Below are 20,457 nucleotides of genomic sequence, written 5' to 3'. Positions count from 1 at the left end.
GAATGGGTTTAAAGCCTATAACGAATGAGGATGCTTGGCTGCAACCCTACCTATCATGACTGGAGATCCCAAGACGTAGGTTCAAAGGGAAAAAAAAATCAAATTGAATCTAACCAAATCACTTGAGACAAAGTAGTCTCTTCCCAGCTCCTAAGATGATAAAAGTGCTAACAAATGTAAAAAAGATAAGCAAAAGCTTTTAATGATTCCATAGCTTCTAAAGCAGAGTATTACTCAATATTTTTCATGGTCAATCACTTAATGAGTGTGAAATGGGGCGTTTCTAGGAGAATGAATGTAAGGCTATATTCTCTAAGATCACTCATGAAAACCAGGAATAGTTCAGGGCCACAATGAACACAATTGAGAACTAAGTTCTACGAGGAAATGAAGCTGTGTTATGCATGTTGTCACGGTCTACATAAAACACCGGTTGGTTCAAGACATCATGTTCACCTTCTGGTAAAGTAAACCCGACAGTTATTAACTATGAGTGGTTCAAAGCTTAAAAATGCCACCAACTCAAACACAGTGAATTTTTCGCAAACACTCTCGATAAGTCTGTCTAGTCTAGTTAGGATTATAATAAGTATAGTTTTTTTGATTCTATCGAGTCTGCATTTAGTCTGTATATGTTTAGAAGAGTCATTTCTATTCATGTGGGGGATTGTTGGATCAATAAAAGGCATTGGCCTTTATTAAATAATGTGAATGCAATGACATTGGGCTTCTAATGTTTAAGCCCAAAGATATGTCAATTTAATGAATAATGGTTATGAGAACTGTCCCACATCGGCTATGAGAAGAGTCATAGAGTTGTTTATATATTGCCAAACACTTGGTGTTGGTTAAACAGCATAGAGGAAGAGAGAGCTTCCCACGCACGCGCCGTCTGGCCGGCTCGGCTCGGCGTGGCGTGGGCGTGGGCTTGGGTCTTGGTGGAGGGCTTCCGGCCTAATAAAATTTTTTTGGACCAATTTAAGATTTACATTTTTGCCATTTCATTTCTAAAAAACATCATGACGTTCGTGAATAAACGACACGAAGTTTGTCAGTTCGAAATGGATCAGAACGAGTCAACAGAAGAGAGATCTTGCGGAGAAAGTTTCTCAACTCTCCACTCCCGAGATTTCAGATATATTTTCGCTAAACGTGTGCAAAAGTTTCGAAAATCAAATCCGGTTCTCTTCTTTAAATACTCGCCTCTTCTTCATTCATTTTCATTATGTTTTACATCGGAAACCAACAGAGAAAATCCCTTACTGTAAGTCTATAGTTCGAGAGTGTTTCGTAGATTTATAGTTCGATAGGGCGAATCACGAATGAAGCGTGATCGTCTACCGTGGTTGTATCCTGGGACTCGATATTCGTACAGTCTCATCTCACTACGGAGCGAATATTTAGAATTAGGGAAATAGATTATATCTCGACTTCATGTCTTTTTTGAATCGTCTTTTCCTTAACATCGATTTACTATTTTGTTTACGTGAATCCGGTTTTCCAGCTTATACAGCTAATTCATAAATTAATTTTTATACATTCTCTAAAACATCTTTTCGCAATAAATATTAATTGCAAACTTTAAAATCAAAACAAAAATAAAATAAAATTACAAGAACACAAATGTTTGAGCTTAAGAGTGCTTCTTCAAGTCGTTAGATCCTTTCATCGTCCTTCTCCGTACTGGATCGAGTGAGTAATAAACATAGACTCAGTCGCCGGACCCGAACCGTTAGACACCACCGACGAGCTTCCTCCCACCATAACCGAACTCAGTACCCCAATCCCCGGCGAATCCGGTTCAAAGTCCGGCAACGGAACCAGCTCTTCAAGATACTGCACAACTCTCTCCATCTCCGGCCTCGCTTCCGGGACGAGATTCGTGCACAGCAACCCCACCTTCATCACCAACTCCACAGACCGAGACGAATAAGACTCGCCGCTCAGTTTGGGATCACGAGCCTTGAGTATATCCTTCTTCCTCCAGCAATCGCAAACCCATTTCACAAGAAACTGCCTCTCCGCCGCCGCGGTAGGCTCCACGGGTCTCCTCCCGCAAGCTACTTCGAGCAAGAACGCTCCGAACGCGTACACGTCGGTTCTTGTCGAAGCTCCCATCGAGGTCAGCTCAGGAGCCATGTATCCCACGGTTCCCACAGCTCCCGTCACGGTCGGGTTAGCTCCGTGGTTGTGGTACCTAGCCATACCGAAGTCTCCCAGCTTCCCGTTGAACTCCGAGTCGAGCATCACGTTGGAAGCTTTGATGTCTCTGTGGAGAACAACTTGTGTGGCTTCTCTGTGTAAGTAGCAAAGCGCTGAAGCTATTCCTTTTACAATCCAAAATCTTTTGGTCCAAGGGAGTGATGGTGATTCTTCTCCACCTCGGAACAAGAACTGGTCAAGACTTCCATTGGGCATGTACTTGGAGATGAGGAAGAACTCTCCTTTTCTCCTGCAGTAGCCGAGGAGCGGGACTAAGTTCCTGTGGTCTAATCTCCCCATGCTTGCTATCTCAGCCACGAACTGCTTCATCCCTCGTTGTCCGTCGTGTGAGAATCTCTTCACTGCTATGTCTCCTTCACGAGGGAGAGTTCCTTTGTAGACTTCTCCGAATCCTCCTTTACCGAGAAACCCATCTTTGTGGAACCCTTTTGTTGCTTTGTAGATGGTTTTGTAAGAGTAACGGTGTGGACCGTACTCTTTCTCCCATTCCTCTCTTACTTCTGCGTACTTGTTTCTCCTGTAGAGATAAGCTCCTCCAAGGAGTAACAAGACTATGATTATGAGTATAATCACCAGAAGAATCAGCACCGGAGAGAGTTTTTTCTTAGGGCGAGGAACTTTGGGAAGTTTGGAGATGTCTAGGCTCTGTAGTGATTGTTTGCTTCTGCTGAAACTCCAACCGAGTATGTAATGGTTGTTTGCTAACTGCCCTGTTGCTGCAGATAATCCGACAAACATTCTGCCTTGGAGAAGTGCTGAGAGATCGAGGGATGTTGAGATAAGACTCTGACTCGGCTTCTGAACTCGGAGAGGGGCTAGTGAAACGTTTAGTACAGTTCCATCGAAGTCCACCCAGACCTGGATGGAATCTCCACTCAAGAGATTGATGGTTTTATTCCGACCTTCTTTGTCTGAAAAGTAAGCAGCTGGAGCAGATACGGTTGAGGTCAGGCTGTTCACGTTGACACCAACATGATTGTTATTGATGTCATCAAACTCTGCGCTTTGGACAGTGTCAAGCTCAACAGCGAAGATACGAGATGAAGGAGACATATTGGTTGTGGTGTTGAAAAGACCCAAGTACTGAGTTGCATCTGCCTCCGAAAGATTCATGGTGGGAGATAGGAAGAAAGCGATCCCGTTTCCTCCGGTTACTCCCGGTTTACGCACCATTGCACAGGCGAAATGAGTTGAGAAGGAGAGAGATTCAGATGAGTTGAACTCGAAGGGCTGCTTGAAGAAAGCCTGACCCATCTTCTGCTCTGAAGTGTTGGTCAGCTGCAGTAGTCCACCGGGAAGGATCTGAGCAACCCCATCAACGTGAAGATCTCCCTGGCGAAAACCGTTGAAGATGAACCTAGTTTCTTGTTGACTTGACAGAAGAAGAAGAAGAAGAAAAGAGATCACCATCCAGGTCAGATCCAATCCTTGAGCCATTTGTTAATGGGACAGAGTTTTTGCTAAGCTTGTCTCCGACTCTGAGTCGATGGTATGGTTAATAGCTATCTTCTCCATCTGCAAAAACAAGGTTATATCATTGCACCACAAGAAGAACATTCTGCATTTTGCCATTTCCAAGAAATTTTAACAAGAGTGGACTTAAACAATATATGATAAATTCCGAAAGACAGCTATCATTTATTTGTATTCTCTGTTTAAAATATACGCAGATTCCACACATCATTGTTGTTTAAAGATTATTCAAAGCCAAGGCTTCTCACTGATTACTTTTCTTAACCCATACAGAAAGTTGATCTGTCACTATCTCTGAATATTTGAATTCTTTAGCCTGTTGTGATCCATGGGATGAATCATGCATCTCCTAGGATACATTGCAGGTACCTAAGATCAGCACAAATAAATATAAAGACTAAACAGTTCTCTTTGACGTTTGTGAGTTCTCCGACATATTCTAAAACTTCAAAGAAACAATTTCATAATCAGATTATGTATCACATCTCTCACTGCAGAACAAACAGAGAATCAGTTGACTCATTGTCAAAGGAACAAAAAGCTGATGCAAAATCTCTGATGTTTGAATGTCTTTAATCTATATAATAGACTCAAGCCTTAAATAAAAGAGTGACAACAACCGATTATCAATGTATTTAGTAAAGTAGGTACAAGAATTTACACAAAATATCAGTCTTTTTCATCTTTCTACCGGTCAAACTTGATGGAGAATGCCAAGAAGAACATGGTGTGAGTATAAGATCAAACAAAAATATAATGGAAATGGTCAAAACCAGAGTTAATAACAAGATGCCAAAGATGCGTAAAGTTGTTAGAAACTTTCATCGCCCACTCCCGTAGAGGAGTGAATGAGTAATAAACATAGAGTTGTTAGATGATGAAGAAGATAATGAGAGTGAAGGGACCATGAGCTGTGCTTGTGAAAACGCCGTTGGAGTGAGAACTCCAATTCCGGGAGAATATGGCCAAAACTCCGGCAAAGCTAGGTTTCCATTTAAGTATTGCACCACATGTTCCATGGACGGTCTTGCTTCTGGAGCAAGGTTTGCACAGAGCAAACCGACTTTCAGAACCCTCTCCACTTCCCCGGATGAGAATTCTGTCAACCTTGGATCCACAACGTCAAGCAAAGAAGACCGTCTCCAGCATTCACCAACCCATCGGACAAGAAAACGTTTTGCAGCCGAAAAGCCAGCCTCCACAGGTCTCCTCCCACAAGTTATTTCAAGCAAGAAAACACCAAATGCATACACATCAGTCACAGTGGAAGGTCCCATTGTTGTAAGCTCAGGAGCCATGTAACCAATAGTTCCAACTGCAGCTGTTGTGGTTGGATCAGTCCCTCTGTCATATAACCTGGACATACCAAAATCTCCCAACCTTCCGTTGAACTCTGCGTCCAACATAACGTTAGAAGCTTTGATATCTCTGTGTATAACAACTTGGTCAGCTTCTGTATGTAAGTAACTAAGAGCCAACGCAATGTCTTTGAGAATTGCAAATCTTCTCGGCCAGGGGAGAGTAGGTCTATCATGATTAAACAAGTAATGATCAAGGCTACCATTTGGCATGTACTCAGAGACTAGTATTAGCTCATGTTTCCTCCTGCAATACCCAAGAAGTGGAACCAAGCTGCGGTGTTTTAAACTCCTCATGCACACGATCTCAGAGACAAACTGTTTCATACCATGCTCACCCTCATGTGATACTTTCTTCACAGCCACTTCTCTCAGCTCAATGTTCCGAGGGAGTGTCCCTTTGTAGACTTCACCAAAACCTCCTTTCCCAAGAAATTCATCTCTACTGAACCCTTTTGTTGCTTTGTATAAAGATTTGTAGGAATACCTGAGGGGACCATACTCCTTCTCCCATTCCTCTCTTACTTCGGCGTACAAGTTTCTCCTATACATAAAAGCTCCAAAAACAAGCCCCAAGACTAAGAAAGCTATCAACCCCAACAGAGCATTGCGCACCGTAGATGAAGACTTGTTTTTACTGTCAGGATGAGGAACTTTGGGAAGCTTTGAGATGTCAATCTTCTGCAGCGACGCCATGCTTTTGCTAAAACTCCACCCGAGTACGTACTGGTTGACCATGATGGACCCAGTTGCACCCGAAAATCCGACAAACATCCTTCTGCCTTGCACGATCTCTGTAAGATTGATGGAGGGTGATGACAAAAGAGGTCGGCTCGGTTTCTGGTTTCCAAGAGGAGCAACTGAAACGTTGAGTGTTGTTCCTACATAATCCACCCAAACCTGGATAGGATCTCCACTCAAGAGATTCATGTCAACCTTCCTACCTTCTCTGTCTGAAAAATAAGAAGCGTTTTCAGCTTTCACAGACTTTGCGCTGTTCACATCGATCCCAACGTGATTGTCACTGATGTCGAGCACATCGGGAGCTTTGGATATATCAAGCTCAACAGCCAACACACGTGTGGAAGCAGCTCCATTGGCGTTGAAAAGCCCAAAGAATCGAGTTGGTTCGGCGCCTTCGAAATCAGTGGAATGAGAAACAAAAAAAGCCATGCCATGGCCACTCACATCACCTACACGGACCAGCGCGCACACAAAATGGGTCGAGAACGAGACTGGTTCGGATGGTTTGAACTCAATAGGCTGCTCGAAGAAAGCACGACCTATTTGCGTTGTCGTTTCATTCGTCAGTTGCAGGACATCATTTTTTCGAAGGATTCTTGCACCACCGTCAATATGAATACGATGATCTCCTTGGTCGAAGCCGTTGTAGACGAACGTCGTCTCTTGTTGGAGTGACGTGCACACACAACATATCATCCAGATGATTCCCAGAAGCGATCCTCGAATCATTGGGAATAGAGAGAGAGAGAGAGAGAGTTATCGTTCTTCTTTTGCTTTCTCTTGTCAGAGTGGTTAACAGTTATCTTCTTCCTCTCTGGTTGTATAGACGAATTGATTATGACACACCAGAGTCAAAAACTTACGGCTGCTTTGGAATCTTTAGGGTATATAACTTTTCCCTTGGTAAGACTTTCGGACACCTGTCTTAGTCAAGACAGCAAATGAATTCCAATGAAAAAGGATATTGGTAAATAAAGTGGCTTGATAGGCCTTTTATATTATTAAAGAGGAAAATTTTCAAAAGATTGATCATTGACAATAAAAGGTTGACGGTGAAGCTGCAAACCAGACCAAGCAGCTTCTAATAAATTGAGTGACTTCAAAGTCAAATCATTCAAACTGTCAAGTTAACGGATTCACGTCTAGTCTCTAAAGTCTTATATACGGTTTAAAATATCGAGGCGCAAGATACTCATTAACATTAAAATACTAAATGGTAATATGAAGGGGATAACTTTCTCTATATATTTATGCATATTGCACTATATATTTATGTCAAGGTCAACTTTATATGACAACGACCATTTAAATCCCACTTTTAAGCAACAAAGAATGTCATATCCACACACTTCAAGGTGATTTCCACCATCTTTCCCAATATTTGGTATCTACTGATTGCTGTTATCCAAATATGAACTAAGCAAACAAATGTGATTATTACACCCTCATATCCAATCCATAACAATTATAGGTTCACAAAATCAGCTAAGGATGCTATCCGCAACGAGAAAAAGGTCATGCATTTGAAACGAAGATGCACCAAACTGTTAGAATATATTTCCCTTATAATATAATTTGTTTCAAGGGGGAAACTGAAGAAGGTCATATACCTTACCTCTCACGGGGATGAAACGTACATTTATCCTATGTAATAGAGTTTGCACTTTGCACCATGAACATATCGGTCTCTTGCTGTCCTATTTATGCCGATGGCAACCAAATCTACAAGAGAACAACTTTATAAATATTGTGAATAAAGTCACCCTCCCTAATATCAGTATCATTGAAAACAACCAAGAGATTAGCACTAAATTTTTTAAGGAACAATATTATAAGCAGAGTACAACCTTCTCATTCTGTAACAATAAATACAAGTTGACTTGGAAATTAATAAATGCAAAAGATGAAATACAAATCCCCTAGACATTATTTGCTAAATGATTTTGACACGTGTCTCCTCTATAATCATTTTAATTAAATAAATGTGACATGCATGCTAGAAATGATGACATTGTTTATGGTTAAATGTGACATGGACAATTATATTTAATGTTTATTTATATTTTTTATAAACTTTTTAATATCCTCAAGACATTATTTGCAAAGTGATTTTGACACACGTCCTCTCTATGGTGACATGGTTTATGGCTAAATGTGACATAAACAATTACATTTAATATTTATTTATATTTTTTGTAAACTTTTTTTAAATATGGTAGTAAATTATTCATCATCATTAAAATAAATCTATTCAAATATGCCATTAAATAATATAATAATAGAAATATAATAATATTTTACAAACTTTGCAATATTGTTTATTTCTATTTTTTATAATTATACAATTTTATTCTTAAAAGATTTTCAATTTTTTTTACAATTTAAATTATTAGGTTCTTTTATATATCTGAATTTTTTTAGAAATACATTTTAGTTATACTTTTTTATAATTATATAACCTTTATATCAATTTTTAAATTAATTTAATTGAAGTTGATTTAATATATTGTATTCAAAAGTAATAGATAAAAAATCTATCTAAGATTATAATTTTAAATATACATATATTTATTTTTAAATATAATTTTTTTAAAAAAAAATTGTTTATTTTATCTTAATTTTATGTTCATTTAAAAAAATTATATGGTAAGAAAATGATAAATTTTAAAATAATAATAAATTTTATTTTTAAATATAATTTAAAATTTAAAAATTATTCCTGCACATAGTAGAGGAAAACACCTATTCTATTCATATTTAGCAAAAAAAAAAAAAACGAGTTGCTTAGAATATACAACATTTTTCTCATCACACAACAATTTACAAATGTGACAGCAAATACCTTTGATATAGGCATTATAATTAGGGGTTTTTGCCAAAACTAACCCACAACTTGATTTTAATCCCAAACTTATACTCAAACTTGAATCAAATGCAAAACTAACCTAAAAGCCTAGTGAAATTACAGCTTAGCCCTTTGTGACCAAACAAAAAAAACAGAAGCCATTTTTACGAATATAGCCCTAGTAAATCGTCTGAGTCGTCTGAGATGTTGGAAGTCGTCTGGACGACTGAAGTGTAAGTCGTCTGGTACCGGTTTATTTTAAAAATAATTTATAAATCTTGTAAAAAAATATTTTGATGCGTGAAAAATAAAAATCAAGTAATTATAAACAGTTTTAAGTGATATAAATTAAGATATGATAAAATTGATTTGTTTTGAAGATAGATGAGTGGAAGTAGTGAATCATGAAATACTTTGGTTTAGGAGTTTGGCAAACATATGTTGTAGTATTGTATGTATTGTATGTATTGTTAGGGTTAGATTTTGGAAAACTAAAATGTTTTTTTCAAAAATTAGTTTTCACCTGTATGTGTTTATTTCTGTGTATAGTAAACACTTTTCAAGTTTGATTTGATTTTATGAAGTCTTTAATTAGATAATTAAGTTTAGGGGTTATGTTTAGGGTGTGGACGACTTATATTTCAGTCGTCTGTTGAATAATTTACTCAGACGACGTATATTTCAGTCGTCCACATCGTACCGAACCTTTAATTTTACCAATGTACGTTTTAACCTAACCGGATCATTTTACTCGGACGACTTACATTTCAGTCGTCTGGTGAAGAAATTAAAACAGACGACTCGTCCAGAAGAGTTTAATATTTTTAGCGGGAAATTAAATATTTTTAGCGGGAAACTAAAATACAAGACTTTCCAGACGACTTACAAGTAAGTCGTCTGGAAAGTCTTCTATTTTAGTTTCCCGCTAAAAATATTTAATTTCCCGCTAAAAATATTAAACTCTTCTGGACGACTTACATGTAAGTCGTCTGTTTTAATTTCTTCACCAGACGACTGAAATGTAAGTCGTCCGAGTAAATTATTCAACAAACGACTGAAATATAAGTCGTCCACACCCTAAACATAACCCCTAAACTTAATTATCTAATTAAACACTTCATAAAACCAAATCAAACTTGAAAAGTGTTTACTATACACATAAATAAACACATATAGGTGAAAACTAATTTTTGAAAAAAACATTTTAGTTTTCCAAAATCTAACCATAACAATACATACAATACTACAACATATGTTTGCCAAACTCCTAAACCAAAGTATTTCATGATTCACTACTTCCACTCATCTATCTTCAAAACAAATCAATTTTATCATATCTTAATTTATATCACTTAAAACTGTTTATAATTACTTGATTTTTATTTTTCACGCATCAAAATATATTTTTACAAGATTTATAAATTATTTTTAAAATAAACCGGTACCAGACGACTTACACTTCAGTCGTCCAGACGACTTCCAACATCTCAGACGACTCAGACGATTTACTGGGGATATATTCGTAAAAATGGCTTCTATTTTTTTGTTTGGTCACAAAGGGTTGAGCTGTAATTTCACTAGGCTTTTAGATAAGACATGGCTGATTTTTGTTTCTCCGACTGATTTAGTGATCATGAGCTGGCTGAGTTATTTAATCTACAGCTGACTTATTGGAGGTATTATGGCTGGTTTTCGTATTTTCAGCCGTAATGAGCTTGATTAACAGTAAACTCAGCTTAATTACAGCTGACCTATTAGCAAAAGATTAATTACTAGAATATCATTCATTTGACGGCTAAGTTATTTGAAAATACAGCAGGCTTAATGTTTTCCAGTCTAGTTTCTACTGATTTATTAGCGAAAGATTAATTAATGATATAGTATTCACCCTGCGAATGACTTACATTTGTAGTTATGGCTGATTTATTAAGGTGAGTTATAAGTTCGTTTTGTTGCTGCCTTACCGATTTTCCATGTCATCAAAATTTATTTTCCAAGTCATTATTAATATTACGACAGTCAAAATTAGGGTTTATGTTAAAGACGTCGTGTCTTGTTCTTCATCTTCATCTTCTTCTTCATCATCATCTTTTTCTTCTTCTTCTTCTTCATCTACCTTCTTCTTTTGATACCCATACCTGATATTTTGAAATATCTTCTTCATTTACTTTTATTTTCTCATTTTTATTATTTTCATTCATCTATTTCTGAAATCTTATGAATCCGGTAATTATTGTTTTCGCGACGACAAAGACATAAAATTGAGCTAGTTAAAAGGAAGGCGGAGAAACAAAGTAGGCAGAGAAGACGAAGTTGACGAAGAAGATGACAAATTTAAAAGCCGTTTTGATATGTTCGACGAATCGAACGATGCCTTATCTGAAGATGATAAATTCAGTTTATACAATGAGTCTCCAACACAAGACAAGGATTCACCAAGGCTACCTCATAAGAAGAGACCTCACAACATTTTGATGACTGGATCGAAAAGGAATCCATAGGTTAAGGTTGGAGTTATGTCAACGAATTGGATGAAATATCAGTTACTAATTCGTATTTTGGCTTAGTTATGTATAAAAAATGCATGAGTTATAACAACGAATTGGCTGAGTTATCAGTGACTAAAATTAATGTTTCGGTTGAGTTATGTATAATTATTGATGAGTTATGCTAACGAATTGGCTTAGTTATCAGTGACTAATTCATGTTGCTAACTTACTAGACGGGCATAGAGATTGTCGTCAGTATAGTGTCTCGAGATTAGCAAAAGTTATGTCTGATTATGTACAGATTCACACGCCTAGTAAAGGGAGCAATAATAATTGCACTTACACATGAGTTATATTTGCAATTAATACACCAATATAAATTATATTTACAACTGTCTAATTTGTGATTTCGATGAGAATGATAATCAATAGTCATAAGAATAACTAATTCGGCTGAGTTATGTATAAGAAATGCATGAGTTATGCCAACGAATTGGCTGAGTTATCAGTGACTATTAACTTTCAGTCGTCTCAGGTTACAGATTTCAAAGTCAATTGCAAAAATAACCTCTGCGTTGACCAGACGACTTCCAGGTAAGTTGTCTACAGCCAGACGACTTCCCAAGTAAGTCGTCTGACGAACAGATCTGGAAAAAAACTCGATGTCATACCTTAAATTGGTGAGATAAGTTCCTTAGCATACATAAGGCTTCTCCAAGCACACAGAATCACAAACGAAAGTAACCCACCCAGAATCGTTAGCTTCTATGACTCTATGAACCATAAAAAATTTAGAATCAAAATCTTGGGTTTTTTTAGCTCATTGTGGAGAGAAAGTGAGAGATATGTTGTGTTTAGTTCACAAGAATGGAAAAAGAAGAAGGGTAAATCGATTTTGGGAGCATTAAGAGCTCAAATTGGTTGTTCATGGTGGTTGTGGTATTGATGACAATGTCAATCTTGTAATTACTTGAAGATGATGAGGGTGAGAGAGTAAAAATGTCATTTTCGAAAAAAAAAAGAAAAAAAAAATTGATGGCATTTTCGTAAATTATATGAACTTGTGGGGTGAATAGGGCAAAACCAATTTTGAAAAAAAAAAAAGGTTAGTTTTGTGTTTGATTTAAGTTATAGGTCAATTCTGCAAAAAGGCACTTATAATTATGACCAAAAAGTGATGAATTACATTTCATATCCGCCATAGATTCTTGACTAAGAGAAGTTTGCATTGTTGCAAATCCCATAGATAGACTAACAGTATATTTATCTCAGCTAGTCGAAGAAACACAGCGGAACTGTTGAATCTGTCATCACCGGGAGAAACACCAAACGCATCTTCGAGTTGACTTTACGGGACAAAGATATATAATTGCGTCTAAGGTCTCGTAGGAAAACAGAAAATTTCGTGAAAGAGCGATATAGTTGAGCGTCTACAGCAATCGCCGATTACGTCTCCGGGAGCGAGAAACAGGCATCTCCGGGACGGTGACAAATTGGAAAAGTTATTGAATTTCACCAAATGGGTAAGAGGGGTTTTAGCAGGCCCAATTCCGGCCCATACTGACTAACTAATTGTATGAATTCGATTAAACGAGTCCATTAAGTTCATTAACAGAAGACAATACCAATCACAATAGAGTGGAACAAAAGTCCTACCTTCAAACCCAAAGTTTCTACAAGTCTTGCACTTTTCTGAAACTCTCAAACTCAAACGCAACAACAAGTCATTATTTGTATATAATTTAGATTATTTGGCAATTAATATTAATTGTCTCTAGATTTATTTTTTATTTTAAATCTTAACTAAAATAAATAAAATTAAAAATTATTAACCAAGCAAATTATAATAATTTTCTTAAGACTTCACAAATGATTGACATATAAGCAAAAGTCACTTAAGTAATTTTTCGTTTAATATATAGGAGAATATTTATTTTTATAATGTTTTATAAACTCATATAAATAATTTAAAATTAAGATAAAATAATTTTAGAAGCCATGAAAAATAATTTTATAAATGTTTTATTTTTTTTCATAAATGACTTATAAGACATATATGGACATTATAAGTCACTAATTATAATAATTATTTATATATGAATATAATTGTTTATATAAGAATATGAAATCATTATATTGATTTCTATAAATTGTGTTCTACTAATTATTTTATGTAGTGTATAAATATAACACTTTCTATAATTTTGAAAATTAGTTACCATAAATTTTTATTTATAATATCATTTAGACTACTTGGTAAGTGATAATTAATTAATTTTAGACTTATCTTTTATTTTAGCTCTAATTAAAATAATTTAAAATTGAATATCTCTCGACCAATCAAATTATAACAATTTTTCTTGAACTTTCTATATGATTGACATCTAAGCAAAAGTCACTTAAATGACTTCTCATTTAATATATAGGAGGATAATTAATGGTAGCTAATTTTCAAAAATATAGAAAGTGTAATAATGTTTGATAATTTCTTTTTATATTTATATACTACATAAAATAATTAATATAAAACAATTTGTAGAAATCGATAAATGATTTCATATTCATATAAAAATATATTCATAAATATAATAATTATTAATCTCTTATAATGTCCATATATGATTTATAAATAATAAGGCTTTGAAGATTGCAAGGATTATATTTAACGGAACATGTGAGAACTTTGATTTAAAAAATGTTTTGAATTAAGGTTAAATAATATAGTGAATAAGGTAATGTTATGATTGAAAAGAATTTTAAGATGGATTTTCCGTTAATTGATTGTATGTTTTGTATTATTATTTAGAGAGAGAAAAATAAATATTTGGCAAAACATATGTAAAAATTTAGGAAAATATTAGCAAAAAAATAATAGAAAACAAAATGAAACGAGAAAAATAAAAAGAAGTCGAAGAAGATGCATAATATGGGTTGGACAGAAAGAACACACAAACGAGATAGATAGTTTCTCTCAAAGAGAAAACACACACGGAATGGAGGTTTATTATACTTGTTCCGTCCACTGCATCCCAAATTCAATCTAGTCCGTTGATAAGCTATAATCTAACGGTTCAGGGTCCATCCACCATTGAATCCGGTGAGACCCAAACCGTTAGATTAGATTCAATCAATGGACTAGATTGAAAATAATGGGGGAAATAACCTTCTACAATTTTATTGGATGGTTTTTGGGTTGCGTTGGGTATAAACTCTTAGGTATTATAAAGGCTAAATCAATAAGTGAATGTATCTTTAACTTATTTATTTTAATTAATAATATATCTTTTGTTGAAAATTCTTATGTATTCTATATCTAAAGTCTGTCATTAATATTATCTGGGCCAAATGTGTTTAAATTTATTTTCAAAAATGTAACATAACTCAATACCATAAAGATTGTATTATACTCAATAAAAAAAATTACATGTTCGTTTTTTACGAATATTTATCCTAATGTTTAATATAAAATATCCAGAGCATAATTAAGCATGTATAGTTTCAGTCCTAATGCTTATTGAAGCCTATTATTAATAGATTAGATAAAACAAATTTGTATTGGTTCACATGTTATTAAATATTTAAATTATTTAAATGAATTATTCTTTATAATGTAAATTAAAAATATATAAAATTAAAACAAAATTAAAACTTTAACTTAAGAAAATAATATCACAATTAATGGCCAAGCCAAACCATTAGATTATTACTAGGCCTGAGACTTTTATCCGAGATCCGGATTCGATCCGAGATTCGATCCGGATCCGATCCGAAAATCCGGATATCCGGAGTCCGGATGGGCCGAATCTGGATCCGGGTAATAAAATGTTGGATCCGTCAAAGTCGGATCCGGATCCGGATATCTTGATTTTTTAGTCCGGATATCCGGATCCGTAAGTTTTATTAATAACTATTTTAGAAATAGTAATATCTATATATAAAAACTAACTTTTTAATATATTTTTATTTTTATAATAGTATACGTAAATTTTATTTAAATTTTGTAATATTATACATTGAAATATTTAAAAACATTATATATATATATTTTTTTTTAAATTATTTTTAATATTTTATATATATTAATATTATTTATTTATTTATTTTAAGGGTCCAAATCCGGATATCCGCCGGATATTACAATTTTTAGAAGGATATCCGCCACCCGGATCCGGATAAGGATAGTAAAATTATGGATCCGCCGGATAAGAATCCGGATCCGGATACCTTAAAGTTGTCCAGATACCCGATCCGTCTCAGGCCTAATTATTACATATGAAACATAAAACATTATAAACTAACACCATATACACATATATTATAACACAAATCAATTCTATACATGTAAAGAAAATATATTGTATATATTATATGCACATATATATAACACAAAATATAAACCACAAATTTGAAAATGGTATAATATAAAGAGTAATTGGTAAGAATGCACCCAAAAGCCCATATAATTTGCCATATATCCTTGTTGTTTTTAATAATTTTTATGACTATGATACCCTTAATTTTTTTTAATAATTTTTTTAATATAAAGAGTAATTTGCCATATATCTTTCTTCTGTTTTGTATATCTAATTTTGATAATTCATCACAATAATTTTATAATTAAACTTAAAAACTAAAATATGTTATACAAATGTATAATATCTATAAAACGCCTAGTTACCGCCTAGCGATTTTTAGAACATTGGCTGTTACAAATAGTTCTGAGGCTATTTGATAGATAACAAATTAATTGTTAATAGTTTCATTAACTGATATATGATTTGTTAGTCGATACATTTGTTTGATACATAGATTGTTAGATGATACTGAAATAATTAGCTGATATGTTAGTTGATATGTAGATTGTTACCTGCTATGTAAATATTTAGCTGATAAATCTAGAGTTACTTGTTTTCGATAAAGGATGAAGGTATTTTTGTCCGCACAGTGTCAAAAAATTACTACTTTTTGGATTATCCATAATTATGGACATTCAACTAATTTGGAACTTAATTGATTATATTCTACGCGTTCGCTCTAATATAAATTAAATAACTTTAAAGAAAATTTGGCAAAATAATATCCGCTCACAGCTGGTCCGCATCTAGTGTCTCCTAAATGGAAGACTATTCTCTCTTTCCCCAAGTATAACTCTCATTAAACTCTTCTTTCTTATACTTCTATTTAGCCAAAACTAAATAAATTCATCATTTGCGTACTGTTAAGTTTTATTTTCCTAACCCTTTTCTCAAAAGAAAAGTGTTATTTTCCTTGCTTATCATGTTTTCTCCTTCACCTGTATAAACCAGAACAGTGACATCAAACTTATCATTGTAAGTTTGCAACCATATCCTTGAAACGAAGCCGACGATACGAAGTTCGGTTTTGTACTGAAACTTATCGCCGATTCCACGAACCAATCCGATTCTCTCTGATCTCGCTGTTCACTTGTTTCCCCCATTTTCTCATAACTCATCTAGTGTTTTGAGGTCTATTTTAGTTGTAGCATCAAATGAATTCTCCACCACGCCTTGGCTCGTTTATCTCGACCCAACTATCTGAAAACTTCTTTTACAAGACGCATGACCTTAGAAACTTTTTCATGGTGATTGGAGTTTCTAAACGCTGCTTTTTGTATGGAACAAGTGTCTTTAAGATTAGGAGCCGCAACAACGTGATCATCATGTTTAAGTGTTTCAAAACGCTGCTTCTTGTTTGAAACAGATTTCCTTAGGTCCTTTGAGTGGTAGTTGGCGATTGATCTTGGCTTGTCATCGATGTGGTGGTTTGAAAGAAAAAGGGGAAGGATTTTCTATGATATCTCTCGTTTAATCTTAAGTTAGAATTCTGGTACAAGAAGAGAGTCAAAGCATGAGTATTAGGGGAACCATATATAGAAGAAATCTGATATCAGATTCAGGGTATAAAAAAAGCATCGTCCTCATGGATAACAACAAAGGTAAGGTTTTTTCGTTTAGATAGAATTTGAATTGTTTGAGGCTTAACCTGCCAAGTGCTAATTTGAAAGCAAATGAAAGCAGCTTAAGAATAGCTAAGTCTCATAATCTCATCTGATTCATCTCCTTCATTTTTTATTTTTTATTTTTTATTTTTTATTTGGTATAAAGAGTGAGTTTACAATGATGGTAGAGTGAGCTTTTCCTCTTTGGTGGAACATATTCCACAGATCTCAGACAATAACGACAGTACAAATACTCTATAGTGAGTTTTGGCAGGGCCGGGCCAGGCAGGGCCTGAATATAAGCCTACAGGGTCAAAAAAGATATATAATTTCATGGGGCCAATTATAAAAGGAAAATTATCTAGTTCTACTGGTACCAATGTTGATAGTGCTTAAACAGACCCTGGTTCAGTAATCCACTACTACATGTTTTTTATTTTCACTATTTTAAAATATATAGAGGGCCAAAATTGTTTTTTGCTTCTCGCCAATATTTATCAGTCCCGGCTATGGGTTCTGGTATGAAATTCATAATGAGCCAATACTACTTTTGTGGCTAAAGTGTAGTAATGATAGTTAAGACATCAAACAAACATATTATTCATGTTTGATTTCATAGGAAAAATATAACAATAGAGTAGTTGAGAAAGTCTTTTTTTTTTTTTTTAACAACTATAATAGTTGAGAAAGTTTTAAAGTTAATTCAAAGGACACATGTCATTGTTGTCGAGGACATTTGAATCTACTTTCAACATTGATGTGTCGAGATGCAATTGAAAAAAAGAATAGATACTCTTTAAGTTTAACCAACAACTCTTTAGGTGAATAACAATAACTGTCTCGACATCAAAATGAATCTGTTAGGCCCTGTTTGTTTCTCCATCTGACATCTCCACCCAACTACTCCATCTATCTGATTCATCCAGATGATCCATCTAGCTTTTATAGGACTGTTTGTTTGTCCATCCAAATAGTTCATCTGAATGGATCATCTGAATGGATCATCTGGATGAACTTATGTTTGTTTCTTTATTTTCATTTACATCTGGATGAATTTAAATTTAACCAATTACTAAAATACCCTTATTTAAATTTAATCATATATTTGATATTAATTTTAACTTTTATAGTTTCTAAAACGTATTTACACTGAAATTATTTTAAAAATAGCATTTTAACATTTATAAATTATTATTTCATATAAATTTATAAATTTTTATTTAAATTTTCATTTTGACATTCATAATATAAATTTATAAGTTTATAAGTTTCCAAATGTTTATAAATCTAAAAGATGAGAACCTACATAACAAAATGTGATATAAAGTTTCACAATATTTAAATATGAGAACCCATATAACAAAATGTGATATAAAGTTTCACAATATTTAAATATGAGAACCCATATAACAAAATGTGATATAAAGTTTCAAACAGTCTGCGAGAGGAATCCGTAGATTGCGAGAGGAATCCGTATAAAGTTTCAAACAGTCTGCGAGAGGAATCCGTAAAGTTTCAAACAAAATGTGATATAAAGTCTCAGAGAGAGAGAGAGAGAGAGACTGCGAGAGATACTTGAGAGAGAGAGAGAGCTGCAGCGAGAGAGAGGCGGAGAGAGAGATCCGGCGAGAGAGAGATCCGACGAGAGAGAGGCGGAGAGAGAGAGAGACAGGCAGGAGAGAGAGAGAGATCAACCTCCATTCATGGAGAGAGAGAGAGAGAGTGTGAGATGTGATGGTGGAAGGTTTCGTCGACGGCAGAGAGAGAGATACGAGAGTGAGGAATTAGGATGATTAGGTTTGTAATTTTAGAAGTTTATGAAGGGTAAAATCGACATTTTGACATTTTGACTAAACCATCTCAAGTCAGCTGGTTCAATTTGGTCCATCCAGCTGGTTTATGAAATTAAAGCTAAATTTTTGAAAGTCATCCAAATGGTCCATCTGAATGAGTTGTATTTTTAGTGTCTAAACAAACAACAATCACATCTCCATCCAGATGGATCATCTGGATGTTAAAACAAACAGGGCCTTATTATACTGAAGGTGATTTGAACAAGTTAGGTTGAAGTGTTAATCAACTCAAAATCGATGAATTTACATGGGAAAGGCTAATTGTCAATCATACGATTAAAAATGTTATAGTACCAAAATATAGTACTATTTGATCAATGGAACAAAAAAACATAATTTATTTTGTCAACATGTGCACAAAAATTGAATATATTTGCTGATATCAATCTACAAACTTGGTATACTATTTTGTTATAAACAAAATGTGTTGGTGTGTTTCCTAATTGATGAATCTGTTTGTTTTAAGTATTTATTTACTCATACTCATGAGAAACAAAATTACAAAACCTGATGTTGCTGACCGGGTGATTGTGGTCGAGTGGTAAAGAGACGGGACTGAGACGCCAACACGTTTCAGGTTCGATCCACCTGTTGCGCGAAACTAAGTCACTATTATCCTGGTCTCCCAACACGGATATGGACCTATGCTTTAGGGCCCATTTGAATACCCGGAGAGAGGGTATATCCGTGGGCTGCACCTCCCCTTGGGGATTAGTCTGGGCCTTTCCATGGGTCTTTCCATGGGTCTGGGATATCCCCAGGTTAACAAAAAAAAAAAAAAAAAAAAAAAAAAAAAAAAAAAAACCTGATGTTGCTGGAAATGCAATCTTATATTTGGCGGCTGAATTGAAACCACAAAACTGACGTGAGTATTGGGAACTGAAAAGACTTAATGATTATAAAAGCATAGATTAATTATTAAATAGTGCGCTGATGAAAGGCACACACACGTCTCTTCCCATTTAAAATTGGATATAAACAAATACTTCTTACCTTTCATAAAAAGTGTCATTTGAAGATTTTCGCACGTATTAAAATAATAATGACAATCCACTTTTGTTTTCGCTATTTACATCTATTTAACAAATAGTATTTGAGTTAGAAAATTTTAATTATAAAATTAACGTATTTTGCAATTAATATTAAAGTGAAAGTAAATATAAATTACATTGGAATTCTAAAACGACACTTTTTGTGCAACGATAAAAAATGTTAAAGTGACACTCTTTACAAAAAAAAAAAGAATAACATCTTATTATTTAACTGAGACGCGAAACGATGACCAAAGCTTAGCACTTGAAACAAACAAAGAGAATAAAGAGTGAGAGAACACATAGAAAAAGAAATAGTTTCTCAAATAGAAAACACAGAATGGAGGTTTTTCTTCTTGTTATGTCCACTATATCTTTGGTTTAATCTAGTATGTTGATAAACTTTAATCAATACTATGTTTCTTTCATTCTAACTACTTAACAATAGGGGAACTAAACTTCTACAATGTGCATTCAGATTC

At 34.4% G+C, this 20,457-nt stretch overlaps 2 protein-coding genes across 2 annotated transcripts; both read right to left on the bottom strand.

Annotated features, from left to right (window-relative positions):
• Positions 1-1,550: 1,550 nt before the first annotated feature.
• LOC106313734 (L-type lectin-domain containing receptor kinase I.8) lies at positions 1,551-3,930 on the bottom strand. The gene has a single exon (XM_013751632.1). The coding sequence runs from the start codon at positions 3,658-3,660 to the stop codon at positions 1,666-1,668; it is 1,995 nt and encodes a 664-aa protein (XP_013607086.1). The 5' UTR covers positions 3,661-3,930; the 3' UTR covers positions 1,551-1,665.
• A 422-nt stretch (positions 3,931-4,352) lies between these two features.
• LOC106313681 (L-type lectin-domain containing receptor kinase I.7-like) lies at positions 4,353-6,636 on the bottom strand. Its single transcript, XM_013751567.1, has one exon. The coding sequence runs from the start codon at positions 6,525-6,527 to the stop codon at positions 4,518-4,520; it is 2,010 nt and encodes a 669-aa protein (XP_013607021.1). The 5' UTR covers positions 6,528-6,636; the 3' UTR covers positions 4,353-4,517.
• Between the last annotated feature and the right edge of the window lie 13,821 nt (positions 6,637-20,457).

This window comes from Brassica oleracea, chromosome C9 (genome assembly GCF_000695525.1).
Source record: "Brassica oleracea var. oleracea cultivar TO1000 chromosome C9, BOL, whole genome shotgun sequence".
Classification (NCBI taxonomy): Eukaryota; Viridiplantae; Streptophyta; class Magnoliopsida; order Brassicales; family Brassicaceae; genus Brassica; species Brassica oleracea.
This window is presented reverse-complemented; position numbering and strand designations above follow the sequence as displayed.

Coding starts and splice junctions, on each gene's coding strand:
- LOC106313734 (XM_013751632.1), bottom strand. CDS start 3,660: ATGGCTCAAGGATTGGATCTGACCTGGATGGTGATCTCTTTTCTTCTT.
- LOC106313681 (XM_013751567.1), bottom strand. CDS start 6,527: ATGATTCGAGGATCGCTTCTGGGAATCATCTGGATGATATGTTGTGTG.